This window comes from Mytilus galloprovincialis, chromosome 2 (assembly GCF_965363235.1).
Source record: "Mytilus galloprovincialis chromosome 2, xbMytGall1.hap1.1, whole genome shotgun sequence".
In the NCBI taxonomy this organism is placed as follows: domain Eukaryota; kingdom Metazoa; phylum Mollusca; class Bivalvia; order Mytilida; family Mytilidae; genus Mytilus; species Mytilus galloprovincialis.
In genome coordinates, this window is record NC_134839.1 from 13391479 (window position 1) to 13417216 (window position 25738).

The 25738-nt window shown below is 31.6% G+C and overlaps 2 protein-coding genes across 4 annotated transcripts in view; one reads left to right on the forward strand and one right to left on the reverse strand.

Moving 5' to 3' along the window:
* LOC143062944 (26S proteasome non-ATPase regulatory subunit 9-like) lies at positions 1-13033 on the forward strand. Of its 2 annotated transcripts, none has more exons than XM_076234799.1 (6): positions 1-27; positions 3980-4082; positions 4635-4837; positions 5415-5516; positions 6191-6279; positions 12922-13033. In XM_076234799.1, exons 1-6 carry the CDS (start codon positions 16-18, stop codon positions 12950-12952), a joined length of 540 nt encoding a protein of 179 aa, XP_076090914.1. In that variant the 5' UTR covers positions 1-15; the 3' UTR covers positions 12953-13033. The 2 variants fall into 2 exon arrangements, with proteins under 2 accessions (XP_076090914.1, XP_076090913.1); XM_076234798.1 differs by lacking the exon at positions 1-27 and adding an exon at positions 1277-1435.
* Positions 13034-16011: 2978 nt separating this feature from the next.
* The window catches only part of LOC143062946 (alkylglycerol monooxygenase-like), a 38839-nt gene continuing 29112 nt past the window's right edge, over positions 16012-25738 (reverse strand). For both annotated transcript variants that reach the window (XM_076234803.1, XM_076234802.1), the window contains exons 8-11: positions 20494-20628; positions 19374-19493; positions 18842-18924; positions 16012-18062 (exon numbers count right to left, since the gene is read on the reverse strand). In XM_076234803.1, the coding sequence (XP_076090918.1) occupies positions 17873-18062; positions 18842-18924; positions 19374-19493; positions 20494-20628 (528 nt within the window). In that variant the 3' untranslated portion in view covers positions 16012-17872. The remainder of the gene's footprint in view (positions 18063-18841; positions 18925-19373; positions 19494-20493; positions 20629-25738) is intronic.

Genomic DNA, 25738 nt, shown 5'->3' on the forward strand with positions numbered 1-25738 from the left:
CCCTCTTAAAGTTTAATGGTCGTCCTAGTAAGCATTTGTCTAAAGTTCGGGAGAATTGCTAGCTTATACTGTAATTATCCATTTGGTGCCAGACAAGACCGTCTACGAAGACAACCGTCGACTCGGACAATCTATGATAGACAACTTAAATTATTACTCTAAATTCAATATCTTTAATATCCATACCTGCCAACTTTTGAAAATGGCCATGGGGGTTTTTGTGCGCAGCACCATTTTTGAGGGTAGAATTTTACGCGGCATTTTTTCGTGTGATGATTTGGCTCCTAAAAGTGTCTGACATACTTCTTTTTTTTTTGGGGGGGGGGGGGGGGTGATAGTAGAAGATGCTTTTATAACCTATCTTTTTTTTAAATTGTTTGATTGTTGTATTCTTTATGTTGAGATAAACACCTGTAAGATGACTTTAAAAAAAAACAACAATATATTAGGGTCTGGAATGGGGGGGGGGGGTCTGTTGTTCTGTAAACATTTAATTTTCACCCCTCTTTTCTCTAATCTTCAAAAAATTAACCTCTTTTTTTCTCTAATCTTCAAAAAAATTGACCACGCATTTCTCAATTTTCATTTTTTTTTTGCCCGTTATTCTCTAATCTTCATTTTTAAGGGCATTATTCTTTAATCATTTAACCCCATCCAAACCCTCATATATTATATAGATCAATATCACAAGCAGTACTAGAATGTTTGGAGACATCATTAAGGCCACCGTGGTCAACTTTAAAGTCTCTGTTGCAAACTTTACAAAAGGCATATTATATCTAAAGTAAATATTTAATGAAATTAAAATTTAAAAAATGAAACACCATAAAAAACAAATATAACGAAAAGGAAAATCTATAGACTAGTCCTACAGTTTCAACTTATACAAACTAAAATTTGGATTTACATGAGTATTTTTCGAAAATTCAAAAACATTTAAAGGATAGTTTACTTTATGTGAACCATAACATTTAAGCATTTATTTTAAACGACTGTCATACACTTGAGGGGCTTATATAGCTATAAAACCAGGTTCAAATTACAATCCACCATTTTCTCAGTGACATACTGAGAAAATGCCTGTACCAACGATTTGTATAACGGTTATACAAATACTTGCCTGTACCAAGTCAAGAATATGACAGTTGTTATCCATTCTTTTGATGTGTTAGGCTTTTGATTTTGTCATTTGATTAGAGACTTTCCGTTTTTAATTTCCACGGATTTCAGTACTTTTGTGATTTTTACTTTTTCCTTGAAAGGATTTATTTTTGGACGTTCTTGTACGATGTTATCTAAATTGCGATGAACGGTTTTTAGACAAAGTAGTAGAAAAACAAATATGGCAGCCCCCATGGAAAACATGAATCGTCTGGTCAAAAAGAAAGAAGAGATTGAAGCAGACATACAAGCGTTGTTTGAAGTTCTAAAATCAGTAATTGACTTTTACAAAATCAAATTCCACTGTTTAACATTGTAATGAATGGAATATTGTTCTTTGTTTAAATGTGAAACGAGTGGTTCTGATTTCAAAATGATTTTTGCAGAATCATTGTGTAGTTCTTGCTATCTAAATTCTCAAGTGTAAATGTGTGGCAATTATATTTGGTACTGTTCTAATTGACAATCAATAAGACTTCTCTAAATCTTATAAATGCCTGACGGTTATAATATACTGTTAGAGGACGACCATGTCCGGCAAAAGGGAAAGGGGGGGGGGGGTGTGAAAAAGGGATTTCGTAAACTAAATATTTGGGTCGGGTAGCATTCATACCATCCATCTGAGACTACATTTGAATAGCAAAAAATGAGAATGATTATTCAGTTAGAACCCCCCCTTCCCTCCCATCAGAATACCCAATCAATTGCTTCAAAAGAATGTCATATCTTCAATCTTCAATCTTAAGGCCTGTTGCTCTCTGTGCTTTAAATTGGTATGGGCTGGTTAAGGATGTATTCTTCTGACTTTTCAGTCTCGTTCAGTCTCGTTGAAATCTCGTTCTTGAATTATTTCCAAAACATGTGATAGAAGTGGAAAATATCAATGAATTTTAAAAATATTATAAGCAAACATAAATCTGTGAAAAAAATTGTGTATTTACAATGAATGGTTTTTGCGTAATCCAGTTATCAAATTTTACGACCAATCAAGTCAGTATTTTTAGCCAAAATTTTGAGCAAATGGGTGAGGGATACAAAAAATGATTTTACAAGAATCATGTACATCCCATTTCATTTTGGTCTTTTCAAATTTCTTAGATATGTCTTTTTTCATTCATTGATAACAAAAAAGTTGAAATAATATGCATTTTGTTCTTAAAACTGAGAAAAATCACAAAAATACAAAATTGACAGCATGGTAAATTTTACACAAAAAAGCGTCAAAATATGATAAAACTTTCTAATATTAACACCTACCTATAGTTTTTGTAAGTAAAATCTATTTAGATTGGTCCAATTCATCTTTATAGAAAGTATGAGAAAAAGTTTAATTTTGGAACTGTGATTTTTTTCATGAAAATAGCCCAAAAATAGGTAAAAATCAATGAAAAATGGGAAAATCATCAAAATTGGGCATTTTCAAAGAGCCATAGCAAAAAAAGAAGTCAGAGTTCGCGAAATCTTTTTTCCTCTGGTGGTCCTTGAAGAAAATCTGCTGGTCCTCACTATTAATCTATTGAAAAATACTAAAATTGTGTCAGTCCTATGCGAAATTTTGGAGGTGAAATCCTGAGGACTGACACTTTTCGCGAACTCTGTTCTAAGAAGTGCACCACCATATGATTTTTTCTTCACCAATTATTTTGTTACAGTCTTTATAAACCCAAAAATCAGGTTAAGAAAAAAACTTTAATTCTAGAAATTTTTGGCTCCTCAGAAGTGTACATCCCTTAAGATTGGGATTGTGAAACAGCAGTATTGAATCTGCCCGTTCTGTCAATGTAATGTGCCAATGTTTGTAGTTTGGGTGTTGTCTCTTCTGTGTTCTCATTTTTTAATGTTAATAGTTCACAATTTATCATTATTGATTTTTAGCTCACCTGGCCCCAAGGGCCGGGCCGAAGGGCCAAGTGAACTTTTCCCATCACTTTGCGTCCGTCTGTAGGCTTTTATGCAGAATTCGACAAAACCACAAAATTAACAAGAAGTAATTGTAACAGGATGCTGTAATGAAGTCTCCCAAACAAAGCTCCCATAATTCCCCATTCACATGGTCCCATATTCATTTAATTTGTTTAATTGTCCCATACAAGAATATATATGGTTTAGGGGTGGGGATCTTGACCGTTTACAATTTATCAAACCTGAGGGGTGGGGGTGACCCCCATGGACTTCACCTATATATCATTTGATTTGTTTTGTTGTCCCATTCAAGAATATACATGGTTTAGGGGTGGGTATCTTGACCGTTTACAATTTATGGAACATGAGGGGGTGGGTGACCGCCATGGGCTTCACCTATATTTCATTTGATTTGTTTTGTTGTCCCATTCAAGAATTAACATGGTTTAGGGGTGGGGATCTTGACCGCTTACAATTTATCAAACATTAGGGGGCGGGGGTGACCCCCATGGACTTCACCTATATTTCATTTGATTTGTTTTATTGTTCCATACAAGAATTAACATGGTTTCAGGGGTGTGGATCTTGACCGTTTACAATTTATCAAACATGAGGGGGTGGGGTGACCCCCTAACTTAACCTATATTTCCTTTGATTTGTTTTATTGTCCCATACAAGACTTAACATGGTTTAGGGGTGGGGATCTTGACCGTTTACATTTGATCAAACATGAGGGGGTGGGGGTGACCCCCATGGACTTCACCTATATTTCATTTGATTTGTTTTATTGTCCCATACAAGAATATACATGGTTTAGGGGTGGGGATCTCAACCATTTCAAAAGCTTTTCAAACATAGGGGGTGGGGGTGACCTAAAAGATGGTAAATAATAATTTTCATGTTCTATTTTAAATAGCAAAAAGGAGTTGGTATGAAAGAACCACTGGTGGATAAAGATGGATTTCCACGTAATGACATTGATATTCATACAGTAAGAACTGCAAGACATGATATTAATTGTAAGTATTTACAATCTGAATATAACTTAGTTACCATATAAATGTAAATTTGCTCTGTCACTCACTGAAGAAGAAAAAAGTATTATATTTTGCTGATTTAATATTAAAGAAAACTTGATGATAGATTTAAAAGTCAAATCTGAAAACTTTACAAAGACATAGTATAGTTCTGTAAGCTTTATATTTAAAACAAATGAACCACCAACTGAATCAGTTTACGTGAGGGTCTTTATTAATCTTCTGATTTTGTTTTTAAGCTAACTTTTTATTATTAAGTGTATAAATGTTACTTCCTGGAAAATGAGCTGAAAAGTTCACTTTTCCTTGAAGGCAAAAGGAATCTGAAGATTTAGTTTGTTATGACTGTTAATTTAGAAGATAGGTTTATGCTTAATGAGAAACTTAATAAAAAAAAAATAAAAAAAAAATAAAGGTGGTTATGATGGCCCTTGAGACATCTATCCAACAAAGACTATAGGAATAGGCTATAAACAACAACATGCAACTGTATGCCTTCAGCAAAAGTAATACTCAGCTTTCGATATTTTACAGGTTTACAGAATGACCATCTAGCAATAATGACTGAAATTGAAGAGGAACTGTATAAAATCCATGAAGTAGCAAGAGCAAACAACCCTCAAAGGGAAACCATGGATACAACAGATGCTTCACAAATGTCAGTTGAAATGAAGGAGAGGTTATCTCCCTTCCTGGAAGTCAATAAAGTTGATGATGGATCACCAGCCTCTACTGCAGTAAATAACACTTCAAATAAGATTTTTGCAACCTAAATTTTAAACTATCTTTATAAAGATTTTATTCATAAGCTCAGTGAAATGTTTAATTGTCACTTGGCATTTCCTTTCTGTTAATATTTCATATTATTCTTGAGATCCTAACAAAATGAAACACAATTTTGCAGAAAAATTGATGTCAAGATCCTTACTATACATTGATATTTTATTTTCAAAAGTCAACACACATGACTTCCTTTAACTGGTTTGAAATGGTTAAACTATTTTTCAAGCACTGTTTAATTCATTGAAACCTTACTTGACAGAAATATTTCTTTGAAGGTTTGTAATAATTGTTCTTTTTTTGTTGTTGATCAGATATTCATATTGCTTCTAGTTGAGGTCAAATTTTACAATAACAATGCAACTAATTCAGGAAATTGGTTTATAAACTGAAAATCTAGTCAATTGTATCATTTTAATCATCCAAATATTGAAAGACCGGCAATTAGGCACATTGTACTGAAAGTCACTGTGGCTGCTGTTTTAACATTCAAATGATCATACTTTGTGTTGAAAGTAGGTATTTCTTTTTTAGCAATTACAAGAAGGAGATAAAATTCTACAATTTGGATCTATTACTGCACAGAATTTTAAGAGTTTGCAAGACATAGCATCAGTGGTACAGCACAGCAAAGGGGTAAGAAAGATATTGACTAAAAGTGGTATATAAGTCTAGGGAGAAATGTTTTTTGTCATACATTTATATACCGGTAAACCAAATTGGAAAATGAATATTATAATGTAACAATAAGAAAAGTTAGTAAGGAATAAGAAGAGTTTTCATGATAATTTTAAAACAATGTTTTCCCTGCAAAATGCAGAAAAAAACAACAAAGGAATAACCTATGATTAAATGTTAAATAAAAAGTCATGAAACTACAACACAATGACATAAAACTCCTGAAACCAACATATGGTGATATCGGTAGCCACTATACTTATATGATATATTTATTATGTCAGGCAGGGTAACTTAAGTCCTCATGAAGAAAATGGAAACAAGCCAATGAGTGTTCAAGAATTTTAAATAGAATTTATGATAATCTTCATTGCTTGAATGTGCAACATGGGAGACAACTGCAATAAAAATCTGAATTATGATTTTCTTCAAAAATGTTACGTAAATAATTTTCTAGTCACTACTGTATTAACAGTTATAGTTATCTGTTTGAAAACAGAAAAAGATTTTTCTCTACCAGAACATCAGTGTAAAAGCAAATTATAGAAACAGCCTAAATTAATATGCATGAATAATCAAGGTAAAGAGTACTCAGGCCTATTTATTTTTTATATTTTATATTTATTTTACAGAAACCATTTACATTAACAGTATCTAGGAGCAACACAGACCTTAGATTGTCTTTAACACCTAACACATGGAGTGGCAAAGGCTTATTAGGGTAACAAAAATTGCTACAAAATTGTTCAGCATCTTTATATCTACACAAAAACTATGTTTTAATGTCAATATATATTCGACAAGAACTTTTTTATGTATTGGGTAACAATCAGTGAACATTTATAGTCAATCTCAAGTCTTTCACACAAGTTATAAAAATATTCTTGTTATTATTTCTAAAAAAAAAGATATTACACAATCAAGCCTTTCTTCTTTCCTCGATCAACTTTTAATTACAAGTAAAAGGGAAAGAAGAATTCCTTGTTTTATGTAAAGGGGAGATAATAAATTGTAGACTTCTGAATTTCACTACATGTATAACATTAAATATCCAAATGAAAAGTGCAGTGCTATGGTGATGTTGAGGGTTAACACAATTTATATCATTTTATTGAATAATCAAAAAAGAAACAATTACTTTTTAATATTTACAGAATTTATATTTTTGCATTAAAACGTATTATTTAGATATATATATACAGTTTGATACCATAAGTAGGAGATCAGTGAAAGGGTGTGAATGTTCATTTACATGATTTGAGATAACAACATTTTATAAACTTTGATTAAATGTTCTTGAAAGAGGGACAAAACATACCAGAGGGACAGTCAAACACATAGATTGAAAATAAACTGATAACGCCATGGCTAAAAAAGAAAAAGACAGACAAATAATTGTACATAAGACACAACATAGAAAACTAAAGACTAAGCAACACAAACCCCACCAAAAACTGGGGGTTATCTCAGGTGCTCCTAAATGGTAAGCATATCCTCCACATGTGGCACCAGTCATGTTGCTCATTTTATGACAAACCTAATAAATAGTCTAATTCGGTAGGTCACATTAGTGAAAAGGGAAGGAGATTGTAGTTACGACATAAGGAACATATCCAATATCATCAGGGAAACAGTTATTCCATAATGGTCAACCAACCTGTCATGGCGTCTGTAAACCTCTATTAGTGCGGTGACAGAAGTGTAAAAAGTAGTCTAGATCGCGAGTTTAATCTCCCCAAATAACACACGGCTAAAAATGGTCTTAACTTAAAGGCAAATATGTCTTCTTTAGTTTTTGCCCTGTCGTCAGAATTTCGTACGGTCACTTTTTTCTAAAAAGTCGTTTTAATGACTGGTAGTATATTGGAGAGTTTCAACCCCCCTTTTTCAAAATGAAAAAATGTGTATGCTTGCTTATATTTAATTGAAATAGTTTTTCCTCAAGCTATTTTTATATGTCAAAATATTCCATTCAGTATTTTATTTTCTTCTAATCTATAAAATTTGCGAAGTTTAGACTATCTAAAATTGAGGTAATTTTAATTGCAAATTCAGACTCAAACTTTAGTTTCCTCTTCATAGTAGTAATAAAAATTATCCCATAACATTTTAAGCATATAATATTTAATAAAACTAGTTAGTGATAAAAATTTCGGGAACAAAATATGAAAAAAACCTGAAGAAATCAATGGAAAAAGAATGGAGTAAAAATCTTCAATTTCAACACGGAACTCAATCACTTGTCTTCCGTCATATTTTGTGTATTAGTCAATAATTTGCTCTCAAATGATATATGAAATTACTACCTTTTCGCTATTATATACACATATTTTCAATTAAAGTGCACTGATATATGCCACATACTTTGTTTCTATATGTTTATATTCTATGTTTTTTCGTTATAAAACATCAAATATACTTTATCAGAAAAGTCTTACTGTAAAATCAAAATAATTGACGGATAGTTTTAGTAAATATTCCGTGATATGTCAAGTCCTTTGCAACTTGCTCCATTTAGTTCAAAGAAAAGACAAAAGTCGTTACATTTTATGCAGTGCATAATATGCCAAAAAAAAACCTCGATTGAAATTTTGAGTCAATTTACCAGTTTAGGGAAGTCGATTTTTGTATCTTCATTGCATAAAAGATTGGATGAGGTGAACATCAAGCTGTTTCATGCAATAGCTGTTAATTTGAAGAACTCCGTGCAGGCAGTTTTTCATCGTTCATGCTACAAAACTTACACAGTAAACATATTTGTTCCCCCTTTTAGAGCGAGGAAGCTTCTAGTCTAATATTTAATGACGACATACAATTATCTGACTGTTGTCCCTCAGTTTCGGGTATTTGTACACGTTCTAGAATGCAGTCGTTCAACTGGAGCGCTTGTATATTTTGTTGCAACAAAACTTTTAGAAAGATAAAAAAAATACTCAAGTTTGAATCAAATGAGCGTATTAAAAATGTTCTCTCCGTGTCAGATAAAAGTAAAGTTGAAATAGTTTCCCGTCCATCTTTTAAACTTCAATCACTCTGTCATTTTGGTTGCATTACAAATTATTTGCTAAAAACGTAAAAAAAAATCCAAACCAGTGGAACTAGATATCTCAAAACACGATACTGCTTTTAGTAATTTTATGGTTTAATGGTTATTCCTCATGACACCGTTACTCGATAAATATAGATCATTTCTTCCGGCTGATTGTAATTTAAAATATTCTACACGTAAAATGCAGTCTAAGCTAATTTATTTTTATAGAAATTCAGTTGTCAAACAACTTCAACAAGTTCAAGGCAATATAACATAATATTTAGTAGCAAAATAACTATTTAAGATGCCTTATTATAAGCTTCTAGTCAATTGAAAACAGACCTCAAAATCTCAATGTCTACTGAAATAGACACAAATAACGGACAGATATTTCATTCCGCTGCAAGTTTACTTAGAAAAGACATCGAAACTCTAAAGAAGACTACCCATTGGCAACTTCGGATGAATTGTCTCTTCCTTCTTAATTCAGCCAATGCAATCGTATTTATTGCAATTTATTCTATGGTTACTCAATGAAAATGCATACAGCCAAGACTATTCTCAGGAAATGGCACCAGAGAAATTGTGGAAATGCTAAGCAATTGTTGAGGCAATCGTTTTTGTTTTACTCCTTTTCATTTAGGATTGGCTTTACAAATGTACCATGAGTTTGGTTCAAAACATCTTGTTGAAACATTGAATGCCAATGGATTTGATGCTACTTAAGGTAAAGTGCGACGCTATCTAATGCGTTGCCAACCATTGAGCGAATTTTAGATAGTGTGTACGTCTCGTATAATGTTTCCCCAGCATCTTTGCAGACAAGCATATGGATGTCATCACACCTTCCTAAACCCCCTTTTAGATCTCTTTTAAAATCTTGGATGAATTGATAGGGATGGTTTGAATACAATACCTTGTCTGTACTCAACATAACGTGTTAGCTTTGAGCAGAACCTTAATTCATGTGCAGACCTGTGGCCATGAGTGAAATGTGTAGAAATATTTTGTCTTGTGACGGTTGATGAAAATGAAGATGATGGAGATAACGGTTGATTTGGTATAAAGCTTGTTGCACTGGTACACACGGTTCCAGTCCCAAGGTTAGGGGAGTGTTGGTGCACCCTTAAAAAAGTTAAACCCCGCAACTATCTGTATGTGTCTGTTTCAAGTCACGAAACGGTAATGCAGTGTTTGTCGTTTGTATCTATATACTATATTTGTTTCTTTCTTATTTATTTGTACATTAATCAGGTCGTTAGATTTTTTGTTTGTTTTACATTATTCATTTCGGGAATTGAAGACTATGCAGTATGAATTTTACTCATTGTTGAAGCCCGTACGGGACCTATAATTGTTTTATGTCTCATTTGGAGAGTTGTCTCATTTGCAATCATATCACATCTTCTTTTTTTTATATGGAATACTTTTGAAGTTTGGGGTATGTTGCAAGGGAAAAAAGGGGGGATATAGTTACAAAACCTATAATGTAATAGATATTAACCAGAGTTAAATACACAACAAAAGATAATACTATGGTAGCAGTAATAATTGTGAAAAAAAACCAAAAGCAACGAGTAGTCTATAAAAAAAACCTGAAGTATCTGCAAATTCAATTTGAGATCATATTTGACTGTAGTGTTCTATGGCTTTGGTTTGATGACTCACCCACTATGATAGTTTAAAAAATAATTTTAAAGTATTGTCCTGCATGACACTTGATTTTTACCTGAAATTGATATTTTTCATAAGGTTAAGGTGCTCTAAACATTTTATAGGTTGAAAACTTGATTTTTGAAGTTTTGTTTATAAAACGTCGTTTTAGGATTTTTTTTGATAAAAAAATCTCAAAGATTAAGATTTTTGTATAAAAACAAACATTAATAAAGCCAAAACAGTATCATTTGTATATAGGTAGAGTTTAGAAATATAAAAAAAAAGTATACATTGAAACCCTCCCAAACTTTCACAGATTTTTATACGACCGCAAATTTTGAAAAAATTTTCGTCGTATATTGCTATCACGTTGGCGTCTGCGTCGTCGTCGTCGTCGTCCGGCGTCCGAATACTTTTAGTTTTCGCACTCTAACTTTAGTAAAAGTGAATAGAAATCTATGAAATTTTAACACAAGGTTTATGACCATAAAAGGAAGGTTGGTATTGATTTTGGGAGTTTTGGTCCCAACATTTTAGGAATAAGGGGCCAAAAAGGGCCCAAATAAGCATTTTCTTGGTTTTCGCACCATAACTTTAGTTTAAGTTAATAGAAATCTATGAAATTTTGACACAAGGTTTAGGACCACAAAAGAAAGATTGGGATTGATTTTGGGAGTTTTGGTTTCAATAGTTTAGGAATAAGGGGCCAATAAAGGGCCCAAATAAGCATTTTTCTTGGTTTTTGCACAATAACCTTAGGTTAAGTAAATGGAAATCTATGAAATTTAAACACAATGTTTATGACCACAAAAGGAAGGTTGGTATTTATTTTGGGAGTTTAGGACCCAACAGATTAGGAATTAGGGGCCAAAAAGGGACCCAAATAAGCATTTTTCTTGGTTTTCGCACTATAATGTTAGTATAAGTAAATACAAATCTATGAAATTTAAACACAAGGCTTATGACCATAAAAGGAAGGTTGGTATTGATTTTGGGAGTTTTGGTCCCAACAGTTTAGGAAAAAGGGGCCCAAAGGGTCCAAAATTAAACTTTGTTTGATTTCATCAAAATTGAATAATTGGGGTTCTTTGATATGCCGAATCTAACTGTATATGTAGATTCTCAACTTTTGGTCCCGTTTTCAAATTGGTCTACATTAAGGTCCAAAGGGTCCAAAATTAAACTTAGTTTGATTTTGACAAAAAATGAATCGGTTGGGTTCTTTGATATGTTGAATCTAAAAATGTACTTAGATTCTTGATTATTGAAGTTTTTTTGGTCCAGTTTTCAAATTGGTCTACATTAAGGTCCAAAGGGTCCAAAATTAAACTTTGTTTGATTTCATCAAAAATTGAATCCTTGGGGTTCTTTGATATGCCAAATCTAACTGTGTATGTAGATTCTTCATTTTTGGTCCTGTTTTCAAATTTCAAATTCTACATTAAAGTCCAAAGGGTCCAAAATTAAACTAAGTTTGATTTTAACAAAAATTGAATTCTTGGGCCTCTTTGATATGCTGAATCTAAACATGTACTTAGATTTTTGATTATGGGCCCAGTTTTCAAGTTGGTCCAAATCAGGATCTAAAATTATTATATTAAGTATTGTGCAATAGCAAGTCTTTTCAATTGCACAGTATTGTGCAATGGCAAGAAATATCTAATTGCACAATATTGTGAAATAGCAAATTTTTTTTTAATTAGAGTTATCTTTCTTTGTCCAGAATAGTAAGCAAGAAATATCCTATTTGTGCAATAGCAAGAATTTTTTTTAATTGGAGTTATCTTTCTTTGTCCAGAATCAACTTAAATCTTTGTTATATACAATATACAATGTATATACACTTTTTACTACCAACTGATAAATTTAAATAATCTTTACCATTCAGTGATAACAAGCAGTTTTTTTTACATCTTAATATTTTATGATGTATTTAAATGAGTAGTTATTGTTGCAAACTCCATTAGAAATTTGAATTGATATCAGTTTTGAAAAAGGGAAACGGGGATGTGAAAAAAAGGGGGGGGGGTTAAATTTTTCTCATTTCAGATTTCATAAATAAAAAGAAAATTTCTTCAAACATTTTTTTGAGAGGATTAATATTCAACAGCATAGTGATTTGCTCAAAGGCAAAAAAAACCTTTTAAGTTCATTAGACCACATTCATTCTGTGTCAGAAACCTATGCTGTGTCAACTATTTAATTTTAGATTTAAAAAGTTTGAAGAAGAAATCTTTAATTGATTTGTAAAATCTTGGCATTTGTTTTGTGTGAAAAAAAACCATGTAATGTCAAAAATTTGATCACAATCCAAATTCAGAGCTGTATCATGCTTGAATGTTTTGTCCATACTTGCCCCAACTGTTCAGGGTTCGACCTCTGTGGTCGTATAAAGCTGCGCCCTGCGGAGCACCTGGTTACATATGACCTTTGACCTCAATTTAAAAAAAATGTGACCATATCAAGTCCTGACGACAGGCATATTATTATAGTACACGATTTCCTCTTTCCAATGATATATTATGTAGGTGTGTGTTCGGTGGGGAGATTAAATTCCAAAAAATCTTCCTTCAGTCACCGCACTATATCAAGGAAATCATGATCATGAAAATTGTTCAAAGATTTTTTTAATTTCAATTTGTATTATAATGATTGAACTATATTCTTTACTTTCAGATGTAATATTGTTCCACTGAAGAAGTCATGACATTATCAGAAAGAAAAATTGGATTTATTTATTATTTGTTCTGTTAATGATTTTGATTATAATAAATTAATTTCAAGTCGCCTACACTTTCTACTAAAAAATGTTTAGGTCAACAGAACAGCATATCCTTCTTATTTTATCATAACCAATTGTTAACCAGGTGCTCTGCAGGGCGCAGCTTTATACGACCGCAGAGGTCGAACCCTGAACAGTTGGGGCAAGTATGGACAAAACATTCAAGCGTGATTCAGCTCTGAATTTGGATTGTGATCAAATTTTTGACATTACATGGGTTTTTTTACACAAAACAAATGTCAAAATTTTACAAATCAATTAAAGATTTCTTCTTCAAACTTATTTAAATCTAAAATTAAATAGTTGACACAGCATAGGTTTCTGACACAGCATAGGTTTCTGACACAGAATGAATGTGGTCAAATGAACTTAAAAATTTTTTTTTGCCTTTGAGCAATTCACTATGCTGTTGAATATTAATCCTCTCAAAAAAATGTTTGAAGAAATTTTCTTTTTATTTATGAAATCTGAAATGAGAAAAATTTAACCCCCCCCCCCATTTTTTTTTCACATCCCCGTTTCCCTTTTTCCAAAACTGATATCAATTCAAATTTCTAATGGAGTTTGCAACAATAACTACTCTTTTAAATACATCATAAAATATTAAAATGTAAAATAAAGTGCTTGTTATCACTGAATGGTAAAGATTGGTTGGTAGTAAAAGTGAATATATATACATTGTTTATTGTATAAAACAATAAAAAAAACTTCATCATCAACATTTGATATTGGCAAATTTCCAATGAAGTTATTTACATAAAGTTATTGGCAAATAAAAATAGAAAATGACATCATAGTCATGTCTGGCAAATGTCCAACATACATTATCTAAAAACATTTTAGATAAGATAAGGAAAAAAAGCTTCATCAGCAACATTTTATATTGGCAAATTTCCAATGAAGTTATTTACATAAAGTTATTGGCAAATAAAAATAGAAAATGACATCATAGTCATGTCTGGCAAATTTCCAACATATATTATCAACTACTATTCTATACAAAGAAAGATAACTCCAATTGAAACTTAATTGCTATTGCACAATATTGTGCAATTAGATATTTCTTGCTATTGTGCAAACTGTGCAATTGAAAATTTCTTGCTATTGCACAATACTTGATATGGAATCCTGATTTGGACCAACTTGAAAACTTGGCCCATAATCAAAAATCAAAGTACATGTTTAGATAAAGCATATCAAATAAGCCCAAGAATTTATTTTTGGTAAAATCAAACTTAGTTTAATTTTGGACCCTTTGGACCTTAATGTAGACCAATTTGAAAACTGGACCAAAAACTAAGAATTTACATACACAGTTAGATTTGGCATATCAAAGAACCCATTTATTCAATATTTGATGAAATCAAACAAAGTTTAATTTTGGACCCCCATTTGGACCAACTTGAAAACTAGGCCAATAATTAAAAATCTAAGTACATTTTTAAATTCAGCATATCAAAGAACCCCAAGGATTCAGTTTTTGATGAAATCACATAAAGTTCAATTTTGGACCCTTTGGGCCCCTTATTCCTAAACTGTTAGGACCAAAACTCCCAAAATCAAACCCAACCTTCCTTTTATGGTCATAAACCTTGTGTTTAAATTTCATAGATTTCTATTTACTTATACTAAAGTTATGGTGCAAAAACCAAAAATAATGCTTATTTGGGCCCCTTTTTGGCCCCTAATTCCTAAACTGTTGTGAACTCAACTCCAAAAATCAATCCCAACCTTCCTTTTGTGGTCATAAACCTTGTGTTTAAATTTCATTGATTTCTATTTACTTATACTAAAGTTATTGTGCGAAAACCAAGAATAATGCTTATTTGGGCCCTTTTTTGGCCCCTAATTCCTAAACTGTTGGAACCAAAACTCCCAAAATCCATCCCAACCGTCCTTTTGTGGTCATAAACCTTGTGTCAAAATTTCATAGATTTCTATTCACTTAAACTAAAGTTATAGTGCGAAAACCAAGAAAATGCTTATTAGGGCCCTTTTTGGCCCCTAACTCCTAAAATGTTGGGACCAAAACTCCCAAAATCAATCCCAACCTTCCTTTTGTGGTCATAAATCTTGTGTTTAAATTTCATTGATTTCTATTCACTTTTACTAAAGTTAGAGTGCGAAAACTAAAAGTATTCGGACGACGACGACGACGCCAACGTGATAGCAATATACGACCAAAAAATTAAAATTTTTGCGGTCGTATAAAAAGTTATGAGAGAAAAGGAATTTGTCTTGAAATATAAAAAAGAAGATGTAGTATGATTGCAAATGTGACAACTTTTCACAAGAGACCAAAATGACACAGAAATTAATATCTATAATAGTTCACTGTACAGCCTTCAACAATGGACAAAGCCAATACCTCATAGTCAGCTTTAAAAGGCCCTGAAATAAGTCTGTCTGATTTTTTCATGTCTGTCATCTCTTAGTAGTGCTTTCATGGAAGTAATAGTTCATAAACTGTTGGCAATAGCCAAAGGTTTCGTTACCTTGAATACAGGAAATTTCAAGACAGTGAAAGACTGTTTTGGTACTTTTTGTATAAAAGCACACTTCATCTCATTAGAGTGTGAATGTTAAAATGTAAATGATTAACCAATGGCTGTCTTATGTGCTCCAGCAACAAATATTACATAATAGATATAAGAAGATGTGGTAGGAGTACCAATGAGTTAACTCTCCATCCAAATCACAATTTGTAAAAGTAAAACATTATAGGTCAAAGTACAGTCTTCAACAGGAAGCCTTCGGTCACAGCGAAAAGCAAGCTATAATGGGCCCCAAAAATGACTAGTGTAAAACCATTCAAACAGGAAAACCAATTGTCTAATCTACATAAAAAGGAGAAACACTTATGAGACAACTACATTCTTTTATAAGATTAACCTGGTCCAAAATGCAAGTGTGACCTCTTGCAACCACTTGCCATCAATCCGGTGTCCATTTGTTGACATGAAAAATCAATCTGAAATAGCAAGTTTAATTTGATTCTTAATTTTCTTTATTGCACAAACTTTTATCACATATTTGAATTAACACATTTCAACACAATAATATTAAAAAAAAACAACAATTTAACCTCTTGCATTAACCAGAAATACACATAATGACTCGAACATTTTTTTGAATATCAAATATAAAACTTATAATGTTATTTGGTAATAGCATATATGAATAAAATCAATAATCTTAAAACAAGAATGTGTCCCCAGTACACGGATGCTCCACTTGCACTATCATTTTCTATGTTCAGTGGACCGTGAAATTGGGATCAAAACCCTTATTTGGCATTGAAATTAGAAAGATCATATCATAAGAAACATGTGTACTAAGTATCAAGTTGATTCGACTTCAACTTCATCAAAAACTACCTTGACCAAAAACTTTAACCTGAAGAGGGACGAACGAACGTGCGGTACGACGGACGAACGGCCGTACAGACCAGAAAACATAATGCCCCTCTACTACTGTAGGTGGGGCATAATAATACAAATGTATAAATATTATTCAAAATATCACAGTATTGGCATGAAAAATCAATCATTTATAGTTAATCACAGTCAGATTCTACTTCGTCAAAATTATCTCCCCATTACGCCAGTTCATTTACACAATTGTAGAAATGGAAGCCATTGTAGGGATGACACACTTCCAATTTTGCTCTTGGAAACCGATAAATTTATCCACATTGCACCATTATGATCCTTATATGTCAGTTGTATTTTTAAAAGACAAATGTATCAACTAGCTAATGAGCATCAGTTAATGATCTTGTCTGCATCGATTCAACTTAAAACTATTGTCTGATCGGTTGTCGGGTGGATTTTTCAAAAATTCATAAACATTTAAAAAATTCTAATTAAATATTTCGTGGAAGGGCCGACTAGATTTTTGTAGTGGATGAAGACTTTAAACCCTAGTTATCACATACAAAAAAATTATAATTTTTCAAAGATATGCATTTTCATCATCCAACTTGACTGTCAAGTACTTTTAGTAAAAAAATAGCTACTCGAACACACCTACTCTGTTTTTGTGATTCATTAGATAGGTATTTCACTTGACCCATATATTTCATCTTTTAGAACTGTGATTTTTTTATGTTATAAAGTCAACCTGTAGCTTTGATATATAAAAATGATAGAATCTGAAGGAGACGATGTATGAAATATTCTTGCTTTGTGCGATATCAAGACAAAATACTCAACTCAAACACGCCCTAACATAAAAAGATGCACTCAATTTTCTCTTTTTGATACAATTGTTACCTATTTTTTGGATTTTTTTCTTGAGTAACATAATGGAAGGGCAGACACGAAAATTACTGAACTAATAGATTGATATGTTAATTTTTTTTTTTAAATCGGAGGTTATGCATTTTCTTCATCCAACTTGAAAGATACCCATGTCGTCAACTTGATATCTAATTGTTCTGCTTAACTATGTACTAGATAAATTGAAAACATATGCAAATGGTGTTTTTAAAAAAAAAACACTTCGTAATTAAGAAGAAAATTGTCATTGTTTCTATTAACTTTTAAAATTTTTGTCACCATAGTAAATATTACAGTAAGCATTTATCGCCTTCTCTAACAAAGAGCTTCGATTCTTTTGTTCTATTTCAACCGGGTTTCCGTCTGATCAATATCTAAACTACTTGAAAATCATTTCTACATGCAACTGCAGCTTGAAATGTCATGTATAAGTCGGCCATTTTGACTCCATCAAGGTGAGACAAGAATCCTTTCATAAATAAATAATACCATGGTCATAATATGTGGAGTAAATTATCATGAGCATCACCATGACTAGACAATTGGGCTTTAAGTATATTGAATGTTACAAAGCCTTCTTAAATTTTGTAGTATACTGGTTAAATGTCAAGTAGCCCCACAATATTGCAGATCCTATATAAATCCAATACACTAAAGAAGTAAATGTCAAAGACATTCCTATTGAAGGACTTCCAGCCTTACAGACAAGGATGAAACACAAACATCTAAATAACTCCATATAGGATGCCATCATCCTGAAAATTAAAAAAAGAAATTTTGAGGTTATTTATTAAAATACAAGAAGCATCTTGAGGCCTTAATCACTTGCCTGTCAAAAAAATATTTTGTATTGCTTATTAATCACCTCCTGACGTTGACGTAGGGGACTTGAGGTTTGCACTCTGTCTGTCAGTCTGGGAAATCAGTTTTCCACACTTTTTTCTTCATGCTTGAAGATATTGATTTGATATTTGGTGTATTGTTTTATGTTGACAAGTTCGAATAGTTTCGACGAGTTCTGGTCCAATGATTTTGTGATGTAGAAAATTCACTTAGATAATCAGTTATAGATCAATTGACATTTTGTTCAAGTACAATGAATTTTTAACTGTGCAATACTGTCATCCAACTCATCATGCTTGAAGATATTGAATGGATAGTTGGTATATAGTTTTATCATGACAAGGAATAGATTGAATATAAATTTTGTTCAGGTCTAATGATTTGGTGCAGTTATGGTCCTTGGACTTAGAAAATGCACTTCAATAATCAGTTATAGATCAAGTTTGTTCCAGTACAATGAATTTTTAACTCTGCAGTTCTCTAAGAATGCTTGTCATTTCTAATATGTCATAGGTTTAACTGTTATGGGCAAAATCAAAACCTTAATTAAAGATATTGAATGAATAGTTGGTACATGTTTATAGTTTGATGAACAGGGACAAATTAAATTCAAATTTTGTTATGATAAAATGTTTAAGAATTGTGATAGTAGATGTTAATGTATGCATGTTAGCTGAGTTTTTATTCTTACCTTGCATCAAAAAGGGCTCCAAAAACTTCTAGACAATAAATTATATACAAAATATAGCATACCACACTAAATGCATTCATGCTCTGAAATAAAACAAGATTTTTTTTATTAATTATAGATCAATAAGGTACAAAATAAAACGACAAGATTAAAGCAACCTAAAAAAAAAAAAACAAAGCAATATTTTATTGCATTTAGTACTTTAACAAACATCTGAAATGCTGATCAATTTTAGTGGCTAAGAGGTAAAAGACTGCAATAGTCTATCTTCTATACAGCTTTATACCAGCATTAAAATGTTTCTGGTTTTTTTTTCAGGAGCATAATCATTTATGGAAATAAAATTCACTGCCAAGAAATTACAATAGAACTCTCAAAAACTAGACTTTGTAATGAAGTGTTGTGTGCAGAATTAATTGAAAGATATTTGTTTTTATGAAAATCATTTTAATGTTCTAAAAACAATTTCAGACGTTAAGAATAAAAACAAAAATCTGTTCCCTTATTGCTGTGTCTATGATATTCTTCTTACCTGGTCTCTATGAGCTAACATATCATACCCAACAATAAGTAAACCAAAATGAACCCATATGTAAACATTCATCCACGTTGGTAACATGGGTCCTTCAAACTTTTGCATTGGAGCTGACACCTGTAATGAAACTCGACACATTATTCATTTTTTTCAAAATTCTACTGCAAAAATTAAAAGCAATTGCCAGAGTGTGTCAATTAGGACAGGTGCATGTATATAAATGGTTATTGATTGAAGACATCAGTACACATCAGATATGTTACAGTAAGAACAAAGTAGAAATTTCTAGAAAATTATTTAAGGGTACAAAAATTTCAGCAAAAATTTAAACATTTTTTTTTTACAAATCATTCATTACACTATAACTTGTTTCTTGATGATATGGCACAAAAATCAACCCAAAAAATCAATTTGTTTGGGCCCAAGATGACTTTTAAAATGTTTATATCATTGAAAAAGATCTGAATTATCTCCCTTTGGTGCAAAAATGCCATTATTTGGCATTACAATTGAAATATATTTTTTAACTCATCGGTGACCTATATTTTTTTATTATTTTTTTCAAATAAGCTGTATTTGAACTAAATAATTGTAAAATTTAAACAATTTCTGTAATTAAGTTCTTTTTTTTATTTCGATATTATCTCTATTTCTCCTATTAATTCAACAGAAAAAAAATCCCTCACAAACATGCATACTTCATTCTAAAGCAGATTGTGAGCTTAAATGAATGGTGACATCATTTTTTATTTTAATTTTATTAAGTATATGATAAAGTTCATTTTAAGAAAAACATTGTGAAATCCTATATTTAGAAAAAATGGATTTATACCCTTTAGCCCCTTTAATGGCCATTATCACAATGTATCACCATGATCATTGTGAACAAAATAAAAACAGGAATAATGGTAACAATGCTTCTTTTTTTTTAAATATTTACTTATTTACATTAAATGATGCCAATATTAGAAAATATTTCATTTTCCCATCAAATTAAAATTACTATTTATGAATATGTATAAAATCTACGTATTCTATTAACACATGTTTGATTGTTTACTTGCAACTGCACTATTTTTTATGGTTTTAAAAATCAAAACCCTTTATCAAATGCAACCTTAGGTATATCTTCTATCATTCCCAATCTTGGTTTCCCTGGAGACCATCCAGGACCTTTAAAAATAACTGATAATTTGTTTCCCATTCCTTGAGTTTCCATGAAAGTTTTCATCATGTATTGCAGATGGCATATCTACAAAAAGAACAATACAAAACATCAATGAATGCTCAGTTTAAATTTTTCACAATCGTAATACAAGTATAATTTATTGTGTAGTAACAAGGTTATATTATTGAAAAGAAAAAAAATAGTCCTCATGATTCTTTGGAGACTAGTAGTCACCTCTAGGTTATCTAAGGATCCAATAAAATCTGTCATAATCTTACTTTGGACTTCTTAATGAGATTTTTATATAAATTTCACAAAAAACTTATAAGAACTGTAGGTTTGACAGTGTTGATATGCACGTTTCAATATAAATAACAATTCAAAGGTACATTAATTCTGTAAAATAATTTGATTGCTACTGATTGTTAATCTCACTCAAAACAACAATGATATAAACCTTTTTATAAAGTTAATAAAATATGTAAAGGGATCAACAAAACAGTTTCAGTGTCAATGAGACAACTATTCACTAAGGAGAAGGATGTTAATAACTACACAGCACCCTACACACTTCAACAGGGAGAGAAACTATATAGTAAGATATAAAAGTCCAAATCATGAACTTACATACAAAAATTTAAAACAAGAGTGCACAAGCTGAAATGTCTCCCCTTCTTTTCTAATCATTGATATTACGTTGATAGTCCTAAAAATAAAGCTTTATTACAACTGTCACATAAACTTAACCAAGAAAACTAAACATTGACCAATAAACCATGAAAATGAGGTCATGGTCAGATGAACCATGCCAGGCAGGCATGTACAGCTAACAAATATTCCATACAACAATTATAGTTGACCTATTGCTTATAATTTAAGAAAAACAGACCAAAACACAAAAACTTAACACTGAGCAATGAACCATGAAAATGAGGTCAAGGTCAAATAAAACCTGCACGACTGACAAATAGATCATAAAATATTTCCATACACCAAATATAATTGACCTATTGCAATAAGTATAAGAAAAAAGACCAAAACACAAAAACTTAACACTGAGCAATGAAATGTGAAAATGAGGTCAAGGTCAAATAAAACCTGCACGACTGACAAATAGATCATAAAATATTTCCATCCACCAAATATAGTTGACATATTGCAATAAGTATAAGAAAAAAAGACCAAAACTCAAAAACTTAACTTTGAACACTGAACCATGAAAATGAGGTCAAGGTCAGATGACACCTGCCAGCTAGACATGTACACCTTTTAATCATTCCATACACCAAATATAGTAGACCTATTTCATACAGTATAAGAAAAACGAACCAAACCACAAAAACTTAACTATAACCACTGAAACATTAACATGAGGTCAAGGTCAGATGACACCTGCCAGTTGGACATGAACACCTTACAGTCCTTCCATACAACGAATATACTAGACCTATTGCTTATAGTATCCGAGATATGGACTTGACCACCAAAACTTAACCTTGTTCACTGATCCATAAAATAAGGTTGAGGTCAAGTGATAACTTTCTGACGGGCATGAGGACCTTGCTAGGTAGGCACATACCAAATATAGTTATCCTATTACATATAATAAGAGAGAATTTAACATTACAAAAAATCTAAACTTTGAATAAAAGTGACACCTAACATCCACGTATTCCAACATCAGTCTGAATTCCGATAGCAAAAAATCTTATTCGGAAGACTCCGTATACATACTATAAGTACTTTATTGTAATTAAATTACAAAATATTGATCACATGATGCTAGTATTACTAGACTTTCAATTGCTTTTAATCAATCCGACATTAATATAATGTTTCGGCGGTTTTTGTATTATATGCTAATGATAAATGTATAACATTTATGAAAGGGTTTAAGCATTGTAGGCCCGCCATCATCAGGGATTTACCTATATCAATTTATTTTAATTTTGTCGTTGTCAATAGATCTGCAATATTTTTATGCTTTTTATAAGCTATTATTGGTTTGCTTGAAAATATTTCGTTGCAAACTGCATCCTGTTGTAGTAGGTCCCAATGTTTACTAATGCATTGTTTTAATTTATGAATGCATGGATTAAATTTCGTTGCCAATACTAAAGGAATTTCCTTTGTATTTTGTTTGGCCTTTTTTCTTATTAATTCAGATCTATTACATGATAATGCCTCAGTTATGTACTTTTCGATTTCAATCTCCTTGTATCCTCTCTTTAATAAGTTCGATCTGAACTGTAACAAAATATATTGTAAATCAACATCATTATTTGTTGTTCTAATGTATCTGATTACTTCGCCCTTGATAAACCCTGCAAACACATGTCTACTGTGACAGCTTTTACGATCTAGATAAAGGAAGGCATTTGTCGGTTTAAAGTGTGTTTTCACATCCAAAATATTTTCATTAGAAAATCTAGTTCCTTTGAAAATATTAACATCAAGAAATATTATTTCTTTAGATGAGAATTCTAGTGTGAATTTCAGGAACGGATGATGATTATTTGCTAACTTTAGCAAATCCTTTATTTCCTTCGAATCGCCGTGATATATTAATATAATATCATCACGATACCTTCCATAGAAAAATATATTTTTTCTATGTTCAAACTTAGAAAGAATTTCTTTCATAATTTTATACATGAGTATATCACAGATTTCCGGGCTAGGCACGGCTCCTATTGCGGCTCCTATTCTTTGCTTATATAGCTGTCCATTAAAATCAAAAATGTTGTTCTCTAAAATTGATCTGAGGAGATAGATTAAATCATCCGTCGGTGGGCATTTGATTTTGCAATCTGATTTATCAATTTGATCATACGAAATTCTAACTGCCGATAATAATTCATCAATCGGGCAATTAGTGTACATTGATACTACATCAAAACTACACAGCCAGCAATCTGCATTAGGCTTAATTCTTTCCAACTTGTATATTAGATCAGACGTATCCTTTATATACGTGTGTTGTTTTTGTACCATAGGTACTAAAAAATAATCGATATAGCGTCCAATAAATTCTGTGACAGTACCAATCTGAGATATGATTGGCCGACATGGCGGCATTATGTTATCAATGTTAAACCCATATTTATTGATTTTTACTAATTCCGATTCATTTAATCGGTGTATTTTAGGCAAGATATGCATATACCCAGGTCCATAATCAATTTGATTACCATTATTAAGGTAATTAAATGTGGAGTAATCTATAACACCTTTGGTGTACATGCCTTTGACATATGTATTGATATTACATCTAAGTGCTTTTAGGTCAAAGTTTTCCAATTTGGTGTAATGCTGTGTATTTAATTGGCGATCGCCTTCAAGAAGGTAATTGACCTTATCTAAAATAACAACATTGTTACTTTTATCGGCTTTCTTAATGATTAATGATTCATCATTTAACAGAGAAGAAATGCCGGACCTCTGTGAAAGACTTAGATTGTTTCGAAATTTTCGAATTTGCATTGAAGATAGTTCGTGCTTTGTATTAAACAGGTAATTTTCAAGGGTGTTGCAGCTTAAAGGTGGCGTATGTCCAGATTTAACTCTGAAGGGATGAATTTCATCCAAGTTACCATGATATAAGTAACGACATCTCATTTTTCTGGCTAATTCATCAAAATCATGTAATAAGTCCTGCTTTGCCCTTTTGACTGACGGTGAAGGAATGAATTTCAAACCTCTGGATAAAACCAAATACTCGTCATCAGTTAATTTTCTATGCGAAAGATTAACAACCTGTTTTCTAGCTTGTGATAGCATAAATTCTAGCTTACTTTGCTGCCTTTGAATAAAAGTGACACCTAACATCCACGTATTCCAACATCAATCTGAATTCCGATAGCAAAAAATCTTATTCGGAAGACTCCGTATACATACTATAAGTACTTTATTGTAATTAAATTACAAAATATTGATCACATGATGCTAGTATTACTAGACTTTCAATTGCTTTTAATCAATCCGACATTAATATAATGTTTCGGCGGTTTTTGTATTATATGCTAATGATAAATGTATAACATTTATGAAAGGGTTTAAGCATTGTAGGCCCGCCATCATCAGGGATTTACCTATATCAATTTATTTTAATTTTGTCGTTGTCAATAGATCTGCAATATTTTTATGCTTTTTATAAGCTATTATTGGTTTGCTTGAAAATATTTCGTTGCAAACTGCATCCTGTTTTAGTAGGTCCCAATGTTTACTAATGCATTGTTTTAATTTATGAATGCATGGATTAAATTTCGACCTTTGAATAAAAGTGACACCTAACATCCACGTATTCCAACATCAGTCTGAATTCCGATAGCAAAAAATCTTATTCGGAAGACTCCGTATACATACTATAAGTACTTTATTGTAATTAAATTACAAAATATTGATCACATGATGCTAGTATTACTAGACTTTCAATTGCTTTTAATCAATCCGACATTAATATAATGTTTCGGCGGTTTTTGTATTATATGCTAATGATAAATGTATAACATTTATGAAAGGGTTTAAGCATTGTAGGCCCGCCATCATCAGGGATTTACCTATATCAATTTATTTTAATTTTGTCGTTGTCAATAGATCTGCAATATTTTTATGCTTTTTATAAGCTATTATTGGTTTGCTTGAAAATATTTCGTTGCAAACTGCATCCTGTTTTAGTAGGTCCCAATGTTTACTAATGCATTGTTTTAATTTATGAATGCATGGATTAAATTTCGTTGCCAATACTAAAGGAATTTCCTTTGTATTTTGTTTGGCCTTTTTTCTTATTAAATCAGATCTATTACATGATAATGCCTCAGTTATGTACTTTTCGATTTCAATCTCCTTGTATCCTCTCTTTAATAAGTTCGATCTGAACTGTAACAAAATATATTGTAAATCAACATCATTATTTGTTGTTCTAATGTATCTGATTACTTCGCCCTTGATAAACCCTGCAAACACATGTCTGCTGTGACAGCTTTTACGATCTAGATAAAGGAAGGCATTTGTCGGTTTAAAGTGTGTTTTCACATCCAAAATATTTTCATTAGAAAATCTAGTTCCTTTGAAAATATTAACATCAAGAAATATTATTTCTTTTGATGAGAATTCTAGTGTGAATTTCAGGAACGGATGATGATTATTTGCTAACTTTAGCAAATCCTTTATTTCCTTCGAATCGCCGTGATAT

Bases quoted from the DNA above. Each gene is read 5' to 3' on its own strand.
- LOC143062944 (XM_076234798.1), top strand. From the start codon at position 1,343: ATGGCAGCCCCCATGGAAAACATGAATCGTCTGGTCAAAAAGAAAGAA. The intron at 4,083-4,634 runs GTAAGTATTTAC...GATATTTTACAG, and splicing joins TGCAAGACATGATATTAATT to GTTTACAGAATGACCATCTA. The intron at 4,838-5,414 runs GTAAATAACACT...TTTCTTTTTTAG, and splicing joins GATCACCAGCCTCTACTGCA to CAATTACAAGAAGGAGATAA.